Source organism: Ptiloglossa arizonensis, chromosome 1 (assembly GCF_051014685.1).
Source record: "Ptiloglossa arizonensis isolate GNS036 chromosome 1, iyPtiAriz1_principal, whole genome shotgun sequence".
Classification (NCBI taxonomy): Eukaryota; Metazoa; Arthropoda; class Insecta; order Hymenoptera; family Colletidae; genus Ptiloglossa; species Ptiloglossa arizonensis.
Genome location: NC_135048.1, coordinates 33,973,593 through 34,000,138, shown reverse-complemented (window position 1 = coordinate 34,000,138; position 26,546 = coordinate 33,973,593). Strand labels below are relative to the sequence as shown.

Genomic DNA, 26,546 nt, shown 5'->3' with positions numbered 1-26,546 from the left:
GAATTTCCACGGGGAATCCGGCGCCATCGAGCGCGATTTTTACCGCTCCGCTTCGAAAACGGCGGAGAGATCGAGAGAACGAGGACGCGCGGCCGAAGAAACGAGCGAACCGAAATCAAGATCGGTGGGAAGACGGGCACGGAGACGGGGGAGGGAACCAGCGAAAATAAAACGAACCGCCCGGGCAAAGGGACCGAGCGAGAACGATGAAAATCTAGAGAACAGGAGCGGAGGATACACCACCGAAGCCAAGCAATCGCGCTTGGGAATAGTAATCCGCACTCTGGATGAGTCGCGCTTTGTCCGTCGACGAGAACCAGACACACCTCGTTTTCACCCCGCGGTATCCTACACCGCCAACGGTACTCCCTCTCGACCCTCTTCGGGGATGCTTTAATTTTTCCGCGATTCCTGCAATCGCCGATGCGGTATCCGCCCGTGTCGGCAATCAGGATCGAACGAGAAACTCGTTAGACGCAACCTCCGACCACGACCACCGGAACCAACGTACGAGACTCTCGATCACCGGTTTCGAGATCGAGAGAAATTATTCCAAAGAATTATTTTCCAAATCGTCGAACTCTCCGATTCTTCGAAAGCTTTCTCAACCTTGCGGTGGCGCAATCTCGATGACCGATTTTCTTCGAAGGAATCGACTCCACCGCGCTATCGAGATGCTCCAAGATGACGTCCTCGAGATTGTTAACGATACGAACGGGGCGATTTTTGTTAACCGATTTCCACGTTTATCGAGAGAAATGATTCTAGTACAGTATTCCTCTTTCAAAGTATTCTACACGTTCGAATCGTCGAACTCTCCGGTTCTTTGAAAATTGGTTACATCGATGCGGTCCCTCGACGCTTTCCAAGGAGACAGCCACGAAAGGGTACACCTTGTAAAGAATCCCGGGCCGCGGATCGGAAAAACGCGGTCGGTCCACTTACCGCGAGCGTAGGAACTTTAAAACGAAACGAGGCGGTCCGAAATTCGGGCCACCGAAACACCGGGCGGAGGCGGCGGTGGAGGCGGCGGTCGTCGCATTGCTTCGTTCCTTTGCCGCAACCGCTCGGGAAATAAATTTTATTGCGAGCGCACACCCGCGAAAAAGAAAACCCCACGCTCGTGCCGCATTGCAGCTTTATTGAGTCGTCGGGGAGGATACGATTACGGTTGTTTTCCAAACCGTGCGTGCCGCGTACGCGTAAACGCTTCGAACCGCCGAAAATCTCCCACGGTCCCGTGCTCGCGCGGAGAATCACGGATAGAGCTTCCACCCGGCGAGGAAATTGCCATTCGGCGCGATACTCGATTTAGGAAAATCCCGTCTCCTCGAATACGAACCGATCGGAGACCGTGTGCGCGGCACGTGCGACTACGAGAGGGACCGGTTCTAGAAGTCGAACGAATTCGATTCTTACGAGCAGCGGAAACAATCGGGAACGTCGCGTTCCTCGATCCGTAGGAATTTTTAACCAAGGTACGAATTACGCGCGAACGCACCGATTTACGCGAGAGAGGCGTGTTCTCCGCTCCGGATAAACAAACGCTGAATCACGCATCGGTGTCGATGTATTTGCTCAGAATTTTCAATGTAATAGAACAACCTAGTATTTTGGGACCTAGAATGTTCGGCGTTGAAGAATGTTTAATGTAATAGGTTGTTCAATATAGAAAAATGGTTAAAATGGTACCACCTCGTTCGATAAAATGGCTACGAACTCGATTTTTCACTCGTCGTTATCACCGAAAGTTTTTTCGTTTCATCGAACCCTCTTTGTTCGCATATTTCGGAAACGTTTCACCGAAGAATATTCGGCGTTGAAGAATGTTCAATATAATAGATCGTTGAATATAGAACAATGGTTAAAATGGCACCACCTCGGCTACGAATTCGATTTTCCACTCGTCGCTCCTACCGAAAGTTCTTTCGTTCCGTCGAAGACTCTTTGCACGCGTCCTCGGCAACGTTACACCGCGCAGCGCGGGAAAAGTACGCGCGAGGCGTCGAGACGAAGTCGATGGAAAGAATTCTAAACGGATTTTCGCGAGGCGGCGTTCGCAAAGAGGACGAAGAAACTTCTCCGGCGTCGTAATCGTCGACGGTTGGAGAGAGAAACTTCCACCGGGGGTTTATAACGAAGAGTCGTCGTTGCGTGGGCATCGGGTCACGCGAAGCGTCATTGTCCCGTGAGTTTTTTCTTTCTTTCTTTCCGTCTCTTTTCTGCTCGCGCGGCGCAAAGTCGGAAAGGGAGGCGAGAGCGCAGCTACGCGTATAATGACGCTTCGCGAAATCCGCCTACGCGCGCAGCTGCAGCTACCAATGCGAGCGACCGGTGCACCGTTTCCCAGATTGTTCGCCACCGGAGTATCGCAGCCAGACTCGGTTAAACTTTCCGCGAGACGTGGGAGGAAACGGATCGAGGGCCAGAGGGGAGAAACGGGTTATGGAACCGCGCGAGAGGGAAACGTTTCCGCGATCATCGGAGTAGGTTCGAAGGTCCGAGGTATCGAGAGGAGGACGAGCCACGAGGAGACCCGTAGGCGATCTACGCGGCAAAAGTACCAGGAATCGACGATGTTCGTCGAAGCGACGGAAGTCGTTCTTAATACCCGTTCTCGTTGTCCCGGACGGGAAGACGATCGCGGTCTCGGCGTGGACGAAACAACGGTCGACCGAGTCGAGCCACCCACCGGTGCGTCCGTCCATTAAACGACGAAGAAAAACGATCCCTCGATCCTCGTTCGTTTCATTTTCCGTGAGAACGCCGGACGTTCTTCTCCCGGTTCTTTTCTCTCCGCGCGAGGCACGAAAGGACGCGTCGATTCGAGCAAGATCGGACCACCCCTCCTCTACCCTGCCGCGCTTTCGTTGAAGCGATACGAGCCGGACGAAGACCAGGCCAAGGAGGAGCTAGGGCACGTGTTTCTTCTACTCGACGAAAGTTCCTTCCGACGAAAGCTCGGATCGTTATCATCGTTTCTTTGTGCTTTCTATCGGCGAGTTGCGCCGAGTTCAAAGAGTTCTTCCCGCTACGGACGGTTTAATCGACGTACGAAAACCGGGTGGGGAAAAAAACAACGGAGAGAGACCGTTACGGAACCGAGCCGGGGGGTAGGGGATTTCCGTGGAAAATGGAGAAAAAATTCATTAAAAGCATCGGGTCCGATCGTTTGTAAAACCGGTTCGCCGCGTCGACCGAAGGAGAGCACCATTAAACGAACGATCGCCGTGCTCCGTGCGCGGAGATTTGAAAAGCAATCGACAATGGATGGCATCGAGCGACGCACCGAAGCAAACGGGGGTCGTTGGTATCGAACAAATGACAATAAATGGCACGACGCGACACCGAAGACGGTTCCAATTTATTCCCCCGGGGCCAGAGCCTCGGTCGACAATGTCAGCCGTCCTCCGACGCTACGCGAACCTTCGGATAAAATATCGAAAATACATCGGCCGCCACCCGGAGAAATCAACGCCGGCACGGCTGATTCTTCCGTCCCAATACACGATGACTGGCCGAACGGAACCGAACTCTACCCGATATTTCCACCGGTCGCGAACGCGAGCAGAGAACACCGCCGATTTTACCACCGTCCTCCAATGACGCGACGTCTATCACCAGACGGTTATCCGCGGCTGAGATACTCCGACGAGTACACGCGCGATAACGTTCGTTAACTCGTTGCGATCTCTCTCCCTGATGAAACTACGTTCCAAAGTAACAGTTCGATGAAACTTATCGAACGACACTGTGGTCATGCGAGAGAACGAAAGGGATCAAGCGTCGTTCTAAGAGAATACCAAGTGTGGAATAGTGTTTGGAGTAGACGAGCGAGCAAAGTGTGAAAGAAAAGTGATCGAGGTAGCGCCGTACTGGGAAATTTTCGGCGTATAGTATGTCACCAGACGCATCGAGTGAGAGAAATTGAGAATTGGAATGAAAGGGAACGAATGCGTGCGAGGATATAAGGTGCGAAAGTAGAGCGTTTAAGGCAGTCAGCGTTTAGGGCAGTCAAGAGCAGTCGTTGTTGGAAAATTGTCGAAGCGTGTCGTGTCGCGTAAAGAAAGAATAATATAGTCAGCGAAGTTAGCGTAATAAGTGTAGTCAGCGTAGTTATTAATTGTATGTTTCGTTAATATTTTCTTCCTGCAACTACCTCGTTCGATACTCGTATATCCTAGAACTATATTCACCCTTATTTCGTAACCAGCAGCACTGATTAAATAAAATTCCTGCGATGCGTTTCAATGTGACTGCAATACTGTTAGATAAGAACGGTACTATTGAAATTCATTAATTTCAATTATTAGAAAGCAACGTTCAAGCACCGTGCGATTCGCGGAGAAAAAGAGAGGATCGTTCCGAGAGGAATCTCGCGTTTACGAGGTCCGCGATCGAGCAAGAATTACATTTTCCCGGCCACTCGGAACACGGGCGACCAAGCGTCGAAAATTTATTTTCTCCCGCGAATTTCACGTCGCATCGACTCCGAGGTTATTAGCGACGAGGTTATCCGGAGACGCTGCGTTTTCGCGAACGCGCCTACTTCCTTGTAATTTATCGCGTTTCTTGCACGGTCCTGAGTCGTTCGTGTCGTGAAACGTATAAATCGTTCCATCGACGTTTCCACGAGCCGAACGAAGCGAGTAAATAGGAATACAAAGGACGATGGAAGTTTTTCCACAACCCGTGTCAGTCTCGGCGTTCTTTGACACACAAATGCCTCGACTTTACTTAACCCTTTGGACTCGAGAGGAGACCCTCGCTCGCCACCTAATTCGGTGTACCGTTTCCGAGCCGGGAAAATTTGGTGGTTTGGAATTCAAATTCGAATTGAAATATTACTTATGTATGCGAAGTGTATAAAAATGTTCCATTCCAGATGAATTTTACGACTCGAAGGATTATCTCGAGGCGTCGGTTTCTGGTTAGCAAAGTAGCGTCGAGTGCAAAGGGCTGAACTTTACTACTCTTCTATCTGGTAACCGATTCGATGGATTAGGTTCCGTCGTTCCTGGACTATGACTCGTTCTTAGGCGAGTGGCAAGGGCCAAGGTTCGGTTGGCGTCGTACAGACGAAGATGAGTAATCTTCGAACGATGAGTCTTCCGATGCTTCGCGATCGAAAGCTCGATCGGGGCAAATACTGTGCGCGAAACGCGACACGAATGTCCGAACGACGATCCTTGTTTCGTATCCGATGAAATTGCGATTCACGGGACCTCGCGTTAAACGTTCTCCCCGTGACCGAACTCGACCGGTTATTTATTACTTCGAGTCGACGTATTCCGTGCACCGATTCTCGAAAACTTGGATATTCTTACAGCGTTCTTTTACGCGCGCGAGCCGATTCGGTCGCTTTCGCGCGTTTACCTTTAGAAGAAACTTTGTAAGAACGAACGATGTACTTTGTGTATACGGATCAACGTGTTCCATTGGGTTGTTCGGAAAGTCGTTTCGTTTTTTTTTTTTGGTGAAAATGAAACACGATTCTTTCAGAGTGTACAAATATTTTATTAAGTTATATATTCTCCATTTTGGAAAGCGAAATCACTTTCCGAACAAACGAATAGATGGGATATTGGAGGAATTATTCATTTTGAGCTTTTCAACAACTTGAACATCTTCGAGCAGCGTTAGTGGAAAAACGACCATCGTTAACGAATCGCAAAGGTGTTCTATTCCACCGCGATAACGCTAGGCTGCACACATGAAGGATTAACGGTAGAAAAAATTAAAAATTTCAATTGGGAACTTCTGCCACATCCACCGTACACTCCGGAACTTGCCCCAAGCGATTAACATCTATTCCGGTCGATGAAACATTTTTTAAGTAGCAAAAATTTCAACAATAGCGAGGATGTTAAATCAGCGCTAAATGAGTATTTTGATTGAAAATTCCAGAAGTTTTTCGAAAATGGAATACGAAAGTTGACCGATAGATGGGAGAAGGTCATCGAAACTGATGGTCGACATATCGATGATTGAAAATAAATGTAAGTATTAATTTCTTTCACTGAAAGTCACCGTCGAAAAACGACATTACTTTTGAAATGAACGCAACAATGGTCCTAAGAGTGCCAGATGTCGACGTCAGTTTTAAGGACTGTTTCCATATTGACACGGAAGGGTCGTCAACGGTTTGGCTATTTTTCTTTTTAGTTTCTTCTATTCAGTTCCAAATCGAGAGTCACGAAGACCACACGACACTGTCCTCTTCCACGTCAAGGCACATCACTGTACACTTGTTTCTTCGGACTTTGTATTCTCATACGTACAAAAACTATACTACGCGAGGTCCTTGCGTATTATAATAAACTACATATGATAATCCGAACTTTGCAACGATTACTTATGCAATGACCAAATACAAAGGAGAGAGTGTTCTCCTACGCTATGGAACGTAACTCGACTCGCGCGACTCGATCGTTCACAGTCACGAAAACGTCGCAGGTACCGCATCGATATCGTCCCGTGGCCGAGGTGATCGCGTGGCGTTCGATGCATCGATCGAATAGTGAGTAATTCTGGAATCATTAACCGCGCGCGTGCCGATAAGAAGCTTCCGTGTGTCCATTTAGGGAAATCGTGTTCGAGAGCGCCGGCTCCAGATGTCACTTGGAATAAAAAACGGATATTCCAGCGCCGTCGGGGCCGGCCACGGAATGTTATACGGCACGCGATGGAATCGGCCGGTATACCGGTGCCGCCGCGCAAACCGATATGCAATAACCTCGCGAAATTCCCGCTCGCGTCCGCGTGTTCTCGTGCGAGCTATCGTTCCATCTTCCGCAATTCCAGCGGCGAAAACGCGCCGATATTACCCGACGATAAGGTGATAGGACCGGTGCGCGGGCACCCCGTTATAGAATCCCGAATGGGGGAGGCTTTTGCGCGCGAAAACCACGGGGATGAGAAACGACGAGCGGAGAGACGCACGGCCAGCTTCCATCGACAATCGTCGACGCGTTGGACGCTCCACGAGTGAACATTTCGATTGGAAAACGAGCCATGGGATTCTTTCGTATCGTAAGAGAAACGTTCTCGTTAGACTGCTCAAGTGTCGATCACGAATTTATCTAGGCTCGGTCCGAAGTGCGTTCAAATATCGATGTTTGTCCAACGTGAGTAATACGAGTGAACCTGGAGGGGGTTCGATGGTCTTTTTGTTCAGAATTGTCTAGATGCTTTCGAACTTATCGGTAAGAAGGGACTCCCGATCGAGTTCTCGGAGAGATAAGTCGCACCGACGAGAACCGATTACAGCTTTTACGTTATGTCTTTTTTCGCGTGCTTTCGTCTTTTCCAGTGTCGGAATTGTTTAACTGGTTACTCACTTACGTATACGCGGGGAAAAATGATAATAAACGTGTATATTATAATAAATTACATATTATAATCTGAACTTTACAATATATAGTCATGCGGCGGGGCACGACGACACCGACCGAAAAATATCCAAATCGGTAACGACCCTCTCCCCCGTGTCTTGACTTCTCAAGGGCTGCATCGGTCCAAGACGTTTTATTCCAACAAAAACGCGTCTTAATTTGTCGAATCGCTGCACACACTAGCCAAGCGTCCTTGGAATGTATGCGTCGACGACGAAGCGGTTTCACCAACCACTCGCGTTTTCGATCGTTTCGATGGACAATCCTCGATTCCTCGAATCGAAGAAGCGACGAATAGATCGAAATTCGAAAACAGAATCGCGAGCAAGAGCCGAGAAGTCAACGAACCCGAGCACCGGTTTATCGCGGCACGAATCGATTCGGTCGAAAACGTTGATCGAATCGAATCCATCGTACGATACATCGTCACGGTCGATTAATCGTTAACGCGGTGGTATATGATAATTATATCGACGATCGAGAACACCGACGCGATCATCCGCGTATCGTCACGGTCTATCGATCGGGCGATTAATGCGCGTAGAAATACAGATAGGCGCGCGATTAATCAGTGTACAGAATAACTCCGATGTTGCAGAAGCAACGCCGTGTACCTCGATTCGATTCACTTTTCGGCCCATTGTTCTCCGGGTAATTCCCCGCTGCTCCATTCTTCCCGATTTAGACACTCTCTCCGACCAGTCCCGACCTCTCGGCACCGTTGCTAACCACGTGTACAATTACCGCGAACGAATTATCCTCGTACGTAACGTACAACGCGGCCGAAGAATTAGAAATCGTCGTTTCGTCGTTCCACGGATCCGAACACTACGTTTCTACCAAATACGTGTACACGAGCACAGGGTGGAACGCGTCCTGGAAATTGTCGAAGACGTCGCTTTCGTTTTCGACTCGAAACCGATGGAAATTTAAAATCTATCGGGTCATTCGAAAAGTGATTTCGTTTTCCAAAACGGAGAATATATAATTCAAAAAAATGTTTATACACTCTTAGAAAATTGTGTTTCATTTTCACCAAAAAAAAAAATGAAATTACTTTCCGTACAACCCAATGGAATCGGTCCGAAGACGTAAGCGGTTTATAATTCGCGATAACGCGTTCAATTTACGGTAGAACGCTCGGACAGAGAACGAGGCTCCCGAACAATAGAATTCGGCAGGTGACTCGTCAATTGTACGCGCGAGTACAATCGGTTCTACACCGAGGTTACGTGTATTATCGTAATATATGTCGCGATTCGTGACTTTTAATTCACGAACGATTCGAGAGTGGTACCGATAGGCGGTAAAGGAGGCTCTTGTATTTTTTTCCAAAGCGATATAAATCATTCGTTAACCGGGAAACCGAGCAACGACTTTCCAGGGTACTCGCGGGAACTTCTTCCCGCGTCTGCGGCGCGGTTAAAAACCGAGTGCCCCGTAATCGTGATAAATCGCGGCGCGACTCGGCTACACCTGCGCTTAAATTCAATTCCGATCGCGGAGAAAGAAGAACCAGCGCTCCGAGATAACGATCACCCGGCATTGGTTTTTATCTCGAGTGTTCGAAAACGCTGTCGGGTGTACGCTCGACGAATCATTATCGCGCTCCGCGTTGCTATCACGAGTGAATTTCGGAAGTTTTACGAGCGGAGCGTTCGCGGAAGAGCTCGACCGGAAGGAGGGTACGAAAGTGTGGGATTGTGGAATTGTTTGGCACAAGAGAAAATGTAAATAGGACGTTTATTTTTAGATAAATGTATTACAGTCGTGCAGCGGAGTATGGTTATGAACAACTGAACAGATTGTAACGATCGCGTCGTCACACCAACGGAAAAAATAGGAAAGCCGGTATCGAGCTCATCCACCGTTCCTTGATTTCTCAAGTACTGCATGGTTTAATGTCGTTGTATACCAACAGAAAGGGTTCAGAAAGAGGCGCGACGCGTGTATTACAATACGAAGATAGAAGATCTTCGGCCGTAACGCGTATCGAAGACGAGAGGGCCCGGTTCCCAGAGTTCCCCCACCATCGTCGCTCAAGAGGGGCCCTAATGCCTCGCGCGAACGAAAGCTACGCGTTTCTGAGGACCACCGAGCACTTCGACAAGACCGACACATAATCCAAACACCAGGATCACCGATAATCAAGAACCGTGTATACAAACCACTGTCCGTTGATTAAAGATTCATTCATTGCGTCACCTTACTCGAGTCTAAACCGCTGCTCGTCACCCGTCGCGTACTCTTATAGATAATTACGTCAGTGTATTCTCTAGGGAGATATTCGCTAAACGGTGACTCTCTACGGAAACTTTTCATTAAAACGGTAACTCTTTACAGAGACGTTCGCTAAACGGTTACTTTTGGCGATTACCTTCTATTTCTACGGAGTAGGGAATAAGTAAGTTACTATCATTTTTGTGGAATAATGGAATCGTTGAACACTAGAGAAAAGTAAGTAGAACGTTTATTTAAATAGTAGAAGATAGTACAGTCGTGCTAGAATGTAACGGTCACGTCCACAAAAAAAATATTTAAGGCGATAACGACCCCCTCCCCGGTGTCTTGACTTCTGAAGGGCTGCATCAGTCCAAGCCGTTGTATTCCAACTATTTTAATATTTCCTTACGCGAATTGTGGCTTAAAGTGCGCGGATGAAACGACATTAAACTATAATATTTTTGTTTGTTTCACGATCCGATACGGTCCTCGATTTCTAGAATTTCCGTTCGTTCCTCGACGATCTCTACTTTTCAAATACCCTTCGAATCGACGCGTACTTTCGACAGATACGTTAAACTCGTTACACGTATCGTCGAGTCCTTGTTTGCCACGGTTTTTCGATAAACGGAGAGATATCGTCCTTTAAATTCTAATATCGTTTCCCTGATATCGAGCTCCCTCGACGCAACGATTTTCGACCGCGAGTCGTCTATCGTCTCTCGTCTCGCATCATGGGGCAATTTTAACACGCGTTTTTTACCACGATGAAGCGTCCACTCGCGAAAAAAAAACAATAGTCATCGAACTAGACTCGCGTTTGCTTCTCCAGAATTTCCGTTCGTTCCTCGACGATCTCTACTTTTCGACTAGCCTTCGAATCAGCGCGAACTTTCGACAGATACGTTAACTCGTTACACGTATCGTCGAGTCCTTGTTTGCCACAGTTTTAGCAAACCTAAAGGTGTCGAAGGTGACTGAGAAGAGGGGAGAGCGTTGCATCTCGAACTTGTTAGTGAACTCGTCGGTAAGGCAACCTACGAGGCCCTATCTTATAGAAGAGCAGATTACGAAAAAAAAACAGTCGTCGTCGAACTCGCCTCGCGTTTGCTTCTCCAGAATTTCCGTTCGTTCCTCCGATACAGGCCAATGCCACGTTCGTGCACGCCGCGGGTCATCCTCCTCCTCGTGATTGTTCCCCTCCGCGGTTAATTGCAAAAACGTCGCCAATTGCGTATTACTCTCGCGGGCGGATAACGGTAATTACGCGTAGGAGTCCAGTTTCGTTGTTTACCGCGCGTGCCGCGCGTACGGCTCCCGTTCCCGCGATAAGCGTTATCGATGCACCGATGACTACACCGGTGAGCGCGGCCCGAACCCGCTTCCGGTTGCGCGGAAAAACGAATTCGAGCGTTGCTCGTCATTTTTTTTTTTTTTCCCACCCCTCTTCGCTCTCCGCAGCGACGATGGAAAAGGTCGACGTACCAATTTGCGTGTTGCTCGATTCGACGGGGGCCGAGGACCGGGGGACCGGGGAACCGGGGGGACCGGGGGCAGGGTAGCGGGCTCGTAGCCGTATCCACGGGCTACCGCGATAAATTAATATCGGACGCGGGCCCGCTCGAAAAATCCCCGGCAAAGCTACATTTTCTCGTGTCCATCGACAATAATAGGATTTCTACCACGGTTGCCGGCCGAGCGGAGCGCATAAAACGTGGTACTCCGGTTTTCACTTTTCGTTCGCTTACACGGCCCGATGGTGCACGGCTTATCGGAAGATCGTGGATTCGACGGGTGAACCGCAGCGACGGTCACCGGTGACCGACCATGAGAACCTTTCCATCGGGGTCGACGATCGACCGCGCGAAACGCGAGATACCGCGATATTAAAGAAGAATACGAAAATAAATAAATAAAGCCGAATATCGCTTTTATCGATTTCGACGCGTCGAGTGCCGGAACATTTTGACGAAATACGAACCGGAAAGCTGTCGGTGATTCCCGAGTCGTCGATTTAATTCGGATTATTTTTCAGAGTGTATCGGCGGGAGCGTGTGTGTTCAAATTTCGCGAAAATTTCGTAAAAACGCGGACCGCCGACGAGTGACACGGCGACCGATGTGTTAATAAATAGGAAACGGGATCGTTTGTATCGAGACGAGGTTTTCCAACGCGAAACGCTACACACGCGAGGGTAACTGTTATTTCGTACGGAAGGGAACGATGGTTTTCCAACGAGCGGTGCGAAAAGTTCTTAAATACCCGGAGACGCGAAACAAAGGGGATCCTCGTCCGAGTACTCGTCGCGAGAAGTGAGAAAGATTCAACGAGACGCGAAAACTGTTTGCGAATGTTTCGCTTCGAAGCCGAATCGATGTCCGCGTTCTTTCGGGAGCAGGATCGTTCTCGTACTCGCGTCCCAAAAAATTGTCCGACTTTCGACTGTCCTCCACTTTTGTTTCCTTTGCGATCCGTGAACGAAAAAGTAAACGAAACGGCCCCGACGCTTAACGCGTTAAGCTTCGCGTTCCGCGAGACAAACGACGCGGTGGGGCGGGCCGGCTCGCCGGAAAAATACGCTTCGTCGTTATTTTCGTTCCGCGGAGCTACGCGTCGTTTCGAGCGAGTCTCCCGCCAGGTACCTACGCGGAACCGGAAACCCGTCGCGAGAACGAGAAAACGTACCGAACGAGTTCCGGCGCATCGAGAAACGCGATACGCGCGGAGTCTCGAAATTGTGCCGGCCAGACCGCGGAAACTGGCAGCGAAAGCCAACGAAACCGGGCAAAGAGGAGAGGAGAAGGAGAGAGAGAGAGAGAGAGAGAGAAAAAAAAAGAGCGCAACAGCGGAGGAAAGGAGTTCGTGATACAAAGAGAAGTATAAACAGTCCGTGATACAAAGAGAAGTATAAACAAGCCGCGAGGGGTGAAAACACAGAACGAGTTTAAACGAACGCCGTAACACGCGCGCCCGCTGTAAAACCCTGGTTCGCGCGGGGTTTTTATCTAAACAAACGGGCGGAAAGGGGAAGAAAAAAGAAGCAAGAGAAACAGCCACCGAGAAAGTAAGAAACGTGTCTCGATAAGAGTGTGCGTTGTCGCAGTCCGGTTCTTCTGGCCGCTTTTTTCGCGACGTTTAACGAGTTAACCCTTTGCGGCGGACCTTTTCCGAGCTCGTGTTCGCCCGATCCGAATTTATACGAAAGAAGTCGTTCCACGACCGTGCGACGCACGGAACGAATCGTTTCAATTTTCTTCTCGGCGCGACACTCGCGACCACGCGATCCCTCGAGTTCTCGCGACTCGCGAATCGCTTCAACCCTTTCGCTACGAAACGCTCGCGAGAAAATGTGATAGCTGCGAACGCAGCGCGTACCGAGTAATTGACACCGAGGTACGGAATGCTACGAAGTCAATAGAAGTCGTTTCTAGTTCTCGAAATTTCACAATTATATTTATTGTATTTGGTAATATCGTTTTACTTTGTAAAATGTAAAACTTTACGATCGTAATTTACTTTTTTTTATATAGAATACTATGATGCTCGTATAATATTTTTTAATACAATGTAACGAAATTACTAAAGTATTTAAAGCCGAACGCAATATCAATAATCGAGTTTGGTAGGATAAAGTTCAAAGCGTGGAACCACGCATAAGCCGACGACATATTGTGAACAATAGTACCTCGACTCGTGTCTTTTTCCATTTTTACTACAAACGACACATTTTCGAAATTGATTTTTTCTTTTGATGCCTCGTTCGAATATTTGGACGGAAAATGTCTTTCGGTAATTCTTTCAGGAGTGGTACTATTTCGTGCAACTAAACATCTCGTATCTGATTGTTGTTTTCCATATTTTTGCAGTAATTGTCTTAGAAGAGTTAAATGAAATTGGGCAAGTTAACTGTTTGAGGTTTGCAGCGTCGCCAGATACTAGATTAACAAAAGTATCTCGTGGAAAGTATGAAATAAGAGTATAGATTGTACGAACGTATATATACGCTCTTGATACCTCAGTGATCACTTTTGCAGAACGTATATATACGCTGTTCCTACCTCAGTGACCACTTTATCAGAACGTATATATACGCTCTTCGTACCTCAGCGACCACTTTTCCAGAGCGTATATATACGCTCTTCGTATACGAATAGTCATTCTTCGAAGGCGTATATATATACGCTCGCCGAAGCGAAAGGGTTAAAAAGCGAGGGCGCGCGTTGATTACGGAGAGAAGTGAAATATCTCGATTCGAACTCGAAGACTATCGAAAGCTTCGAAAGCCTAGCGATAGAAAACATTGGAAAGCAGGAGTATGAAAATTACGCTGGTCGAAAATTACGCAGAACGATATCGCAAACTAGAGTTGTTCTCCGCTCGGAAATCGCGCGAGATGGGGGGACTCGTTCTCGCTGGAGGGTTCGAAAGAAACTATCGAAAGTCTCGAAAGCCTTACGATAGAAAACATTGGAAAGCAGGGGTATGAAAATTACGCTGGTCGAAAATTACGCAGAACGATGTCGCAAACTAGAGTTGTTCTCCGCTCGGAAATCGGGGGCGATGGGGGACTAGTCCTCGCTGGAGGGTTCGAAAGAAACTATCGAAAGCCTCGAGACCCTTACGATAGAAAACATGGGGGGTACGAAAATTACGCTGTTCGAAGAACGACGTCGCAAACTTGAGTTCTCCGGTCGGAAGTCGCGCGCGATGGGGGACTAGTTCTCGCTGGAGGGTTCGAAAGAAACTCGTTCGCGCGTACCGGGCCTAACGAGTCCCCGAAGACCTTCGTTTCGAATCCGCGAGCGTAGAAACGCCGTAGCGCAGCCGTCTCGACGCGTGACGTTTCCCCGCGTCGCGGCGCCGTGACCTGGGACAACTCGCGAGACTCGGCGAAGAGGTAGCCGGAGGAGGTCGAGTCACGGGCGTCCTTTTCTCCTTTACCCGGTGGGTCTCCCTCGTTTCGAGGCTCGAGATCCTCGGGTCTCTCGACTCCCGACGAGAACGTTACGAGCGGGACGCGCTCGCGGAAAGTAAGAGCGGAGCGGAGCGAAAGGGTGGCGAACGTAGCGGGGACACCGACGTCGCTTTTCGTGCGGATAGCCCGTAAATCGTGACCAACCACCGTAAACGACGAAACCGAAAGACACGCGAGCGAGCGAATACGTAACGCTCTCGCGAGGACCTCCGACTCGTGATTCGCGATTACAAAATTGTCCCCCCGATCGGTATCGTCGACCCTTCCCTCTCCAGCACGCATCTCGACACCCTCGTGTCTCGCGAACGTGGCTCAAATCGCGAGAAAAAACGACCAATTCGAAAACTTCCGAGGCATCGGTTTCCTTCTTTCGCGACTCGAAGCCGATCGTTTCCATCAAAGACGCACCAGAGATTCACCGGGCGTGAAATAATTCCGCGGTTCGCGTACACTTACAGAAACCTCGGATCCCTTTTAATCCGGAGGCACTTTTTACCCAAAGGAAGACGGTAATTTACGGAAAGAGAAAGAGAGAGGATCGTACGATGCGGCTCGAGTGCCAGAAATAAGTTTAGTCCAGGTGGAAATTACCGGTGTCGCGGAACGAGCGTTACGAGGCCGGTATCAGCTCCTTTCCTCGTTTCGCGTGTAAAACGACGGATCAAAGGTTCCTCCGTTGGCCCTATTTCGCGAGAAGAGAAGACGCCCGTACTCCCGTTCGCGATTAACCGGCCGAGCGAGAGGAGAGGGCGAGGGGAGTATCTCGTTACGCGAGCCGTGACGCGCGTATTTCATTTTTCTTGCTTATTATAACCGTCCGTCCTTCGGCCGGAACGAGCTCGTCGCGGGAGGGACTCGGCCGCGACAGCGAGCCCTGGAATCCCGTACTCCGACGAGGAAACCGGTGACCGCAAATTATGTCAGCGAAACTATTAATTGGCCAACTCGTAGCCTTTGAGCCACCGTAATTCCGCCGGCCGGAATCGCGCAATAACTGTGTACTAACTGAATTTCCACTGCACGCTCCGGATGCGTAACGCGCGACACCGAAGAAGACCGTTCAACGAAAATCGATCGGGATCCAAGGGAAAATTAATTCCATCGGATTCGCGGCCGCAAAGGGCACGGTGCAACCATCCGAGCCAGTTTCATCGCTGTGAAAAACTTATCCGTCGCAAAGACCGAGAGGTTGTCTCGTCGATGACGCGCGAACGCGAGTAAACCGACCACCGGAGAAAATTAATGGCTGACCGATTCAACGACCGGAAGGAATACCGGACGAAGAAGGCCGCTGGTAGCTGGCTGCAAACTCGAAGGAAAAATAAATAAATCTTCTACGTCTATGCACCGTACGAGAAAAGAAACGCGAGAATTGGCGCGAATTGACGAAACGACTGAATCGAATCCGCACTAAGAATCGCGTAATGGATTTCGAACGAAAGGGGACGTAAACGGACATAATTTCGGAGATAAATTCGGTCGCGTAAATTTATCGGTGAAAAGTTGGAACTGCTACGAGTTCGGTCGCGCGACGCCAATCAACCAACGATTACACGAATCTTGATTATTTTCGCGTACGCGCCGGACGGAATAATTGTAACGGTCCTCTCTCTTCGAACGGCTCGTTTGTATTTACACCGTTAATTGTTTCTCGCGGAACGAGACGCGGTATAGAAACGGTTCGTAATTGGAACACTTTTCCAACGATCGATGCACACATTTTTATGCAACGAATTCGTCGCGAACGTTAGGTCCGCGGTTTGCGCTCGGCGCGGCTCGTGCAACGAGCAACGAAGCGGGCGGACGGGTGGCGGCCCGTCGAACGAAAATTGCTCGCTCGTGCCTCGTGTCCTTTCATCATTCCCCGTGACTTTCGTTCCAGCCAAAGTAGCTCGAGGATCGGTATTATGCTAAAAACACCGTAATCGCTTTCTTCGTCGAGCCAAGGGAAATTCGGTGGGCACGAACGGCCGGTTACCGCACCGTACGGTTATGCGGCCAACGGCAAAGAGTCGAGCTAATTATCGCGACGAGCTGTAAAACGAGCCCGGCTAATTCCCGTCACCTGTTAATTGGTTCCTAGCATCGCGTAATTATTCGAATCTCGGCCGTTTTCGGATCGTTGTCGCTGCATTGTCGTTTCGTGTTCCGGAAAATGGATTCGCGCGCGATTATTTATCGCATCAGGGGGCAGACCATTTTTCCCGGCAGGGAGAATAATTTGTTGGAATGCAACGACTTGGACCGATGCAGCCTTCGAGAAGTCAAGACACGGGGGAAAGGATGATTACAGAGTTGGATATTTTTTAGTTGGTGTCCCGATGTGTTAGTTACGGTCTAGCATGACTGTTTTATCTTCTACTATTTAAAGAAACGTTCCAGTTACTTTTCTGTTGGGTTCAACAATTCCATTATTCCACATATTTTTATCGAACAAGTGCAACGATCGTAAGAGGGACTTGTATCGTCGCAGGCTTGGAATTTTACGAAAAATTTGGAGCGTTCGAAGAAAAGAAAATTCAGTTCTCGACTGATTTGTAACATTGAGAAATGTAGGCTAAAGCTGAACCGAAACAACGAACGTAAACAGGAGCAGAGAATTTTTCTCGGCACGGAGAATACTTTAACCGGTCTTCGAACAAGCCGCAATTATTGTAAGAGTGGCTCGTATCGCCGCAGGCTTGAAATTTTACGAAAAATTTGGAACATTCGAAGAAAACAAAATTCGGTTCTCGACTGATTTGTAACGTTGAAAAATGTAAGCTCGTACTGAACCGAAACAACGAACGTAGGCAGGGGGCAGAGTATTTTTCTCGGCAAAAAGAGAATATTTGAACCGATCCTCGAACAAGTCACAATTATCGTAAGAGCCTCTTGTATCGTCACAGATTTGAAATTTTACGAAAAATTTGGAACGTTCTAAGGAAAGAAAATTCAATTTTGAACCGATACGTAACGCTGAGAAATATAAAAAAGCAAAAGCTTTGCGCGAGAAATAAAAAAAGTAAATTCAGTTCGTAAAAGCGGGTGTTACGCGACTCGTCGTCGACATACAAGACGCGCCGCGACGTTCGCGCAAAGACGACGAGACTCGAGGTACGCGAACGCCCGGGGACCGTGAAAGAAGTTTAAAAAAAGATCCGAGATACGGAAAGTATTTAAGCGCCACGGGAGAAATTACTTTATTATTCGAAACCCAAAGCGCAAAAAGCGGTGGTAAAAAAAAAATTATATACCCTCCGCGGGTGATTCTATCGTATCACGCGATACCCTAACTAAGAAGATTATTAAGGGTGAAAGTCTTTTTCGAGGAAAGTGGAAGCTCGTTAACCGAAATGATTAAGATAATGGAAACGGAGAAGAGACTGACGGAAAGAGACGGGGGATAGGAAGGGCGAGAGCGAGTTCGTCCGACGTTCCCAGTGAAAGGAATTCCAAGCTGCAGGATTTAAGACGCAATTTCCCTCACGATGTCGCGCGTCATCCGTCATGCAGCCTATTTCCGTGGAACAATGCCCGGCGAAAATTACGCATTCCAATTACGAATGGATACGCGCAGCGGAACCGCAGACGTTTCGTTCATTTCGCTCGTTCGGTAGGCAAACGCCGCGTCGTCTTCTCCGTTGCGGCGGAGTCGTCTGGTTCCGAGACAACTTATAAATTAGGCGAGACCGGTTCGTCGGACCTACCGAAACGTCCATCGAACGATTCTTAATTATTCGCTGCGTAACGCGACCTTGTCCAGAGAAAGAACGCGCGGGAACACGGGCCTATCGTCGCGGGACACGAGACCGGGAAACTTTTTTCAAATTTTCGATCGCTCGATTCTTCGACGAACGCTCCAGGCCGAAGAATTGGCGCGAAGTATCTTCTTCTCGAGGTCGGATCGATCCGTGGATCTCCGGACAAATCGAGACTCGTGAAAGTTCCGATTACAATACCTGAAGTTTATTATGCCGGGTTGTTCGGTAAGTTTTGTCGTTCGATAAAACTCAAGCAACCTGGTACCATACTGTTCGATAAGTTTCATCGAACGACGAAACTTACCGAACAACCTATTAATATTGTATTGTTCGGAAAGTGATTTCGTTTTCCAAAATGGAGAATATATAATTTGATCAAATGTTTGTACATTGTAAAAAAATCGTGTTCTATTTTCACCGAAAAAAGCGAAACGACTTCTCGAACGAGCCAATAATACAGTGATCGAACCCGATGCGAACGACGAACAGTGGTCTCGTCCTTTTCTGGTCTCTCCGTTTGCGACCGAACCGAAGAGACCAAGTAACGGCCGAACCGTTGATCCTTTTCCGACGATACGAATACGATCCCTAACACCTAACCTGTCTACCATCAACGCGCGGAACTATCCAATTGGTAGTTGCATTTATCCGAACGGAGAGCCGGAGAAATTCTCGAGTTTCGATCTGTCGCGCGATGCGCGCAATCCTCTCACCTGCTGGATCCGTATTAGCGGACGACCTTGCGTAAAGCGTGGGCGCGTAAGAATCGTTCGAGCGACCTAACACGGTAATGGCAACGGACTGGCTCCACGCGCAACGAAATTATTGGCCAAGAACCGCGTGGATTGGCGACTCGGTAAACGACGTTGCGCGAGTCCCGGCGAAAACGCACGAGCGAGATCGAACGACGAACGATTCGTAATCAAGGATGCGCGATATTTCACGGTCCGAGAATTCCGTAGATTCGAGGCGCAGATTGCCCGTGGAATGGATAACCGGGAAGAAAAGTCACGCGAGGCCGGGGATATGGGTATCCACGACGACGAACGACGTCGAGAAACGGAGGCCCTTCGCGACGCGAATTTTTCAGCCCTTAATCGCTCGCACTCGATATCCGCGTACGGAAATCGCGATATCCGGAATCACGGAAACCGCGAGAGTTGCGGCGCGCAAAAGTTTGCGCGGTTCGTACGCGGCCTATCGTTTAGGGTTATGGGTCAGCGCGGGTAGCGAGCACGTGCTCGATACGCGTGCAATTCACCTCGAGATACCGTAACCCGAGTTCTTGGAAGTCTGTTAAATATCCGCCAGGTCGTTACCACACCTTTCCAAATTTTACTATATTTAATAATTTCGACTACCAAGAACCCCCGGTTCCCAATTAACATTCCCACTCCACGTTTTCCTTTCCTCCAACGCGACTGTCCACCTCCCAGATTTCAGTCAACCGATAAGGTGTCGAACCGAACGCACGAAATAGAAAGTTGACGAGCGGAGCGAAGTTCAGTGTCGAGTCTTCAAAGACGGTCAACTTGCCAATTTACGCCAACGCTACAAATACACTATTGTGTACGTTCTCCGTGCTTAAAAAGCACGCGCGCCAAAAATTCGCCAGAGAACGACGAATCTTTTATTATCATTTTTTTTCTCTCTCTCCTTCCCCGGCCGCCCTTTCTTTCCTAAGGCTTCTCGACAGGACTTGTCTTTTAATTCCAACGATCTCGATACCCGTAAAAATTTATCGAGACGAGTCGAAACGCTCGAAATCGACACTTCCTGTCGCCCAATGCGCAACAGCGAGGAACAGAATTCCTGCGCAGAGTGGACGAAAGACGCGATCCTCGCTTGGCGCGAACGATCGAAAATAGAAACGAAGAGGTTTCGAAAGAGATACCGGCCTTCTTGGCGAATTCTTAACCGAGGAATTTTGTACTTTCGTACACAGGACTTGGACAACACTCTCGGTAAAACTTTTCGCGGTATTCTCCGCGAAAATCCCCGGATCGATCTTCCGCGGAAACGATCGGTCCGGCGTCACTCTGGGTCGGTGTATTACTCGTACGCGCGAAAAGAAACCCGAAGGAAGCGACGAAAGAAAAAAACGGTCCAGGGCGATACAATAAATCAAGGTAAATCTCGAAAGCGACGGAGCAATAAATTCGACTTGGTTTATCAGGGAGTAAGTTCTATTCGATTTCTCCTCGGGAAGCCCTTTCGGAAACTTTGTCAGCCTGATGGGGCCAACTCGACTGCAATTTTAGCCCGGTGGAACCGGAAGTTTTCGCCGGGATCTCGCTTAAACGGGATGCAGGGGAGCGGCAGGTTCTCGCGAGCGCCTCTGCCAGACCGAGTCTCGATGAAAATCCTAGGGTAATGTATTCCAAAGCCCTCTCTTTCGCTCTCTCTCGCTCTCTCTGGCTTCGGCGATCGTTCGTTTCCCTCTCTCGTATCCTGTAGTCGATCCGGTGCGGGGTCAACCAGCGATCCGCTCTCCCCTCGTGTTCTCTCTTTCTCTCTCTCTCGCCTCGTGCCGGTTCTCGTTGCTCGGTCGGCGGTCCACACCTCCTCTTTTGCATCTCACGTCCGCGCGGACGTAAAGTGCAGGGTATCGCGTTCCGCGCGTCGCCCACGTGAAACTGGCAACCGGCCGAAACCGAGGAGAAAGAAAGGAAGGAGGATCGGTGCTGCGCTTTCGCGGGTGCGAGACACGCCGGTGCGCTACGTGCCGCGAGGAATCGTGCGCCAGCCACCGAAAGCGTCTGAATAAAAGAAAAGACGTCGCGCACCGACCGTGTGTCCCCCGTCGACGACCAGACGGAGAGAAAGAGAGACAGAGAGACAGAGAGAGAGAGGAAAGAGGAACGCGAACGCGTCCTCCGCGAGATTCCGATCGATTCCTCGAGAGGTGCAACCGCCGCGGCCGTGTGGTCTATTCGTCCGTTGGTGCTCGACTTTTCGTTCCTAGACTCTCGAATGCCCACCGAGAGATATCTTTGGAAACGTGGCGCATCGTTTCGACAACTTTTTCTCGCGAGCACCGTGAACGGAAGCGTCGAGACGGGAAATGTTTCAAATTCGACGAGTATTCACGGGGTTACTACAGAGAGGCGTCTCCTTGTGCAACGTAACCTTCTGTATTCGTCGTGGAAAGTTGCGAGTCGCGTCCACGCTACTCGCGCGTAGAAATGAAAATAAAAATGAGACCAGTGGCGACCTTGAGCGGCCGAAATCTTTGACCGTGCGCAACGAAACTCGTATACGTCGGGAATTTTGGTCAACAATGGACCTCTTTGGACAACACCGAGCTCGCTCCACGGTGAAACGCTCGCGAGCGTGCTCTCCCATCGGGTCCGAATCGGCTGTGAAAACGGAACCGAGTCCGCTCGGTAGACGGGGGGCGAGGGGTGGGGATGGAAATTTTCGAGGAAAACCGCACGCGATTATACGAGGCGCAACGAGCTGTCGGGGTCGGTCGTTCACGGGCGGAGAGTTTCATCGGTCCGGGAACGGATTTCGGTAAACGGCCGGGACCGAAACGGCTCAATAACGACCGTTCTCTGGCGAATTTTTGGCGCGCGTGCTTTTCAGACACGGAGAAAATAACGGTGCAGGTGCGTTCGCGTGCACACAATCCGCGCGCCGGAGCTGCCAGGCTGAAAGCCCCGGAGCGGTGCAACGCCGGTGCACACGCGCATCGGTGGCCGCGTGCGGGTGCGCGCGGGTGCGCGCGGGTGTGCGCGGGTGTGCGCGCGGGTGTACGGGTGCGGTCGCGAGCACGTCGACCGACACACCGAAACGGAAGCACGTAGAGAGCGCATCGGCCGTAGGCAGCCCGCGTGCAAAGTGCAGCCCGACGCGAGACCGTATGCGGCGGGAGAGCGCGCGTCGCGCTTCACTGGGCGGGCTTGTGTCTCGCTCGTCGGAGATTCGTACGAGAAACAAACGATAGCCGGTCACAAAGGAAGTAAAATAACGGCATGGAAAGAAAGGGCGGCCGGAGCGGGGAAGGAGAGAGAGAAAAAAAAAGGGGGTGAAAAAAAAAAAGAAAGAAAAAATGAAGAACGAGAGAGACAGAAAGAAGCGCCATTTAACGCTTCGGGCGGTACGTACACGTTTTCTCGCCGACCTTTCACCTCCGGTGGTTCTTTCAGGCTCGCACTTTTTGATAATACCTACGTCTGCAGCCGGCGTACGATGGCGCGGGAATTCGCGCGGAAACTGCAAAGTCGCCGAGAGTTCCGTTCCGCGGACCCCTTACCACCAGCCGTACCTAGAAAGGAATCGTCGAGCTTTTTCCAACGACGACGCCTACGCGCGACAACCCCCGCGAAACACGCCCGTACCCCGAACGGGGCGCATCAATCCGACTAAAAGCTCGCCCCCTGGACACAACGACCGTCCGTTTCTCCCCACCTTTGGCTCGACGTTCGTCGACCCCCTTTTTTTTTTACCCTTGGCTTCGTCCTTAGCCGAGATAACGGGGAGCGGTCCGCTCGAAATAACGCGACCGTAACCGACGAGTCAAAGAGACACGGAATTCGATATTAAAACGACCGACTCGAGCTGCCGGGAATCCCTGCGTCGGGAACTTAACGCGGCGTATACTCGGGGCTAATTCGAGCGAAAACCTCGTTAATGTCCTCCGTACCCTCCCCCCGTATGGCCCGCGAGGTTCCCCGTAGCTACTTCTACTTACGACCGAACGTTTCAACGAGAAGCGAGAAACGCGCACGCCCGACTAAACGAATACGCGGTGCGCGTTACCAGGAATCGGGCCGCTCGAACTTACCCGCGCGACCTAATTTTCCAAACGTTCCGGCTATTAATTACGCGCGAGCTACCGTTCAAAGGAAATCCGAGGACCGCTGGAATCATCGAGTTTGATCACGGTGTTCGTTCGTTCGTTCGGTCGAGGAACGGACTCGCGAAGAGTTCGTTGGCGCGATCTCTATCAACTTTTCGAGAAGCGAGCGGGGAACCGAGAAACGACTTCGGGATTTCGAACGACGGCTAACGTTTCGATGGAAACGAAAATCGCGATATCGATCGTTCGAGTAGTGTTACGGCACGCAAAAATCCGCGCGGTCAGCCCTACCGTTTACGGCTGGATCAGCGCGGGTATCGAACACGTCCTCGACACGCGTGCAATCCACCGTCGAGCTAACAACCGTACACGGGTTCGTGGAGGACTGCTAATCATCTGCGTTGAGGCAACTTTCTCATCTTTACGATTTTTAACAATTTTAACTTCCAAGAACCCTCGGTTCCCAACTAACTTTCCCACTCCAAGTTTCCCTTTTCCCAGTTAGACACAAGCCGGAAAGAAACAAAGTAGAAGACACAAGAGCTCAACGGAAAATACAAGACTACGCGAACAGAGTTCGGTGGCTAGAGTTCCGTGGCCAGTCTTCACGAAACATTCAACTTGCCAACTTTCGCCAACGCTACGGTAAATACACCATTGTTAAACACTCGTCCTTTAAAATTTCAACGATCTCGATACCCGTAAAGAACCGTCGAGAAGAGCGGACGACGAGACGTTCCGATTCAACGCTTCTCGTCGCCCAACGCGCTACAAGTAGCTTTCAATGAGAATCTCGCGTCGAAAACGCCCTTGTTCGAAACGAGCTCCGTGTCCTTTCGATCCGTGCGATCGCGACGCACGGAGGGAGAACAGGGTCGAACGAAGGGCACCGAAACCGCGCGGTAGTCGATTCGCGAGTGGTGAAAAGAAGAAGAGAAAAGGTTTGGGTAACTCACCTTCGAGCTCGACGACCTTGCCGGCCCTCTTGAGCGCCTTCACCGCCTCGTCGTGGGTCGCCTCGCGCAGATCCTCCCCATTCACGGCCAGGATCGCGTCCCCGACGTACAGTTGCTCGGTGGCGTCCGCCGCCATCCCCTTGAATATCTTCGAGATCAAAATCGGCATTTTGTTCTCCTTGCCGCCCTTGATCGATATCCCGAGACCGTTGTTGTCGCTTTTCACCACGCGCACGATACGCTTCTGATTGGCCACCGAGTCGGGCACGTCCGGGTCGTTCAGGCTGTCGACGTTGTTGTTGTTTATGTTGCCGTTGTTCAGGGCGTTGTTGCCCGTCTCGCAGCTCTCGTCCAGAGAGATACTGAGGTAATCGTCCTCCAACGAGACGAAGACCCGGTACCACTGGCCGCGGACCTGTGTCTCGAGGACACCGGCGCGCCCGGACGCCGAGGAGGACGCCGCCGTGGTCGACGTCGACGAGGAGGAGGACGACGTCGCCGCGGACACCACCGAGCCGATCCCCATCACGCCCATCGCCGAAGTCGGTTGTCCGCTCCCGCACAGCTCGACCATTTCGATTTCCTCGCAAACGGCACGCTGTCGAGCACACCAAACAACCTCAGTACGATCGTTCCCCTTTACACGATCCGTCGAGATCGAAGTAACGGCAGCTTTCCTCGCTTCGTCCGATCGAGCGGAAAGAAAAAAAAGAAAAAAATTCGTAGGCGTCGCGCAACGCGGATCGGTCGCGTCGCTACCGGACGACGCGGATAAATCAATTGTACCACGGTGAAATTCGTAATTTGAAAATAATTGATACCGCCCCGCCGTTGACGCGACCCGGTCCCGTTCTCTCTCTCGCTCTCCCTCTCTTACGCCCTCTTTCACCCTCCCGCCTATTATTTCCATCAATCCATTTTCGCTGGGCAACAATGGCGTTACCCGTTAGTCACGTGAAAATGTCCTACAAAACAGCGGACAACTGGTATAATTGCGTGAAAATTGGGAACGGGCACGCCGCTTACGGCAGCTGTTGCTCGCTTTTAATTAATTAAAAATCTCCCCGCCGTTTTGTCATCGACCGCGCGAAACGTATCTACGTTTCTAGCAATTTTCCGCGTTACGAGTTCGAGCGTTGTTCCTTCGAGCTTCGTTTCGTTTCGACGTCGTTCGATCGGCTCGAAGACACCGGATACGGCCCCCGATCGTCAACCACTCTCTTTCGAGTTAAAAAAAAGTTCTTCCCCTCGGTGTCGTCTCGTATCCGCGTTATCGTACGCTCGCGGTTCCCTCGAGGCCGAAAGAGCAGCCGGCCGCCGTATTTAACCGTCGTATCGCGTCCGTGCAGAGTTTTTCGTCGGCCACGTACGGCGTAAATAATTTCGCGGCCCGGTCTCGCGCGACCGCGCAAATTGGCCAATTTATCAGGGACGCGTCGCGAGATCGGGCGTAAGAATCGACGCGGAATTCGCGACGAGCAACGTCCTCGACCGTTTCGAGTGCTCGGGACAAAGCGTCAAGAAACACGCGCGGTTGCACCGGGTAGCGCAAACGTTGATCGAATATTCTCGCCCGGCTCGGATGACGTTAATTAGTATGTTGAGCAATTCCGCTGCGTAATTAATGTAAAATTATTAATTACCTCTGGCGCGCGTTACGCAACGTTAGCCGCTACAATTACACCGGACAAGAGGTATCGCGTTGCAACTAAATCTCATTACGACGTGTCTACGGTCCGAATCGAACGAGCCGCGTTAAAACACTCGGCGATCGAATCACCGAGTTCGACGACGAGACTGTGAAATCGATCCCGCGATCGCGATCTTTCCTCGCGAGCCCGAGACACACGGACGAGAGAAATCGAGAAATCGGAGGGTGAACGGACACCGGCCGGCGCACTTTGTCCCGAGCGGTGTGCTCGCATAAATCCTCGATTTAATACGAATGCGTAATGGCCGCCGGGAGGGCCCCGTGCGCTCCTCGTGGAGAGAAAGCTCGACGAAGAGAGAGAGAGAGGGCGACGGTTAACGGACCCGTCGACGGTGTGCTCCTGTCGCACGGTTGTAACGCGCATTCGACTTATCGAACGCCTCGCTCGACTCGCACGGTTCTCGACGTACCTACGTTTCGTAGTACGCGAGACGGCGGATATCACCGGTCACCGTGATCGCGTAACGATCGGTATCGTTTAATCGTCGTTATCGAACGCGATAATCGTCGGCACGGACCGCGAACGAGCGTAAACTCGTCCGACGAACGAAAAGCATTAGAGACGGAGTCGTGGACAACCGAGTTGAACCGAACGAGGCGAACGTTATTCCGGCCGAAATGAATTTACGCAAAGTGCATTAAAATGCGAGCGCGCGCGTTCATTTCGAGCGGCACAAAGGCTCACAGGATGCGATGCGGTGCGGTGCGGTACGGTACGGTACGGTACGGTGCGGTGCGGT

At 50.4% G+C, this 26,546-nt stretch overlaps 1 protein-coding gene across 3 annotated transcripts in view; it reads right to left on the bottom strand.

Annotated features, from left to right (window-relative positions):
• Window positions 1-26,546, bottom strand: part of Syn1 (Syntrophin-like 1) — a 374,190-nt gene that overhangs the window by 342,581 nt on the left and 5,063 nt on the right. For all 3 annotated transcript variants that reach the window (XM_076312834.1, XM_076312842.1, XM_076312825.1), the window contains exon 2: window positions 24,096-24,693. In XM_076312834.1, the coding sequence (XP_076168949.1) occupies window positions 24,096-24,669 (574 nt within the window). In that variant the 5' untranslated portion in view covers window positions 24,670-24,693. The remainder of the gene's footprint in view (window positions 1-24,095; window positions 24,694-26,546) is intronic.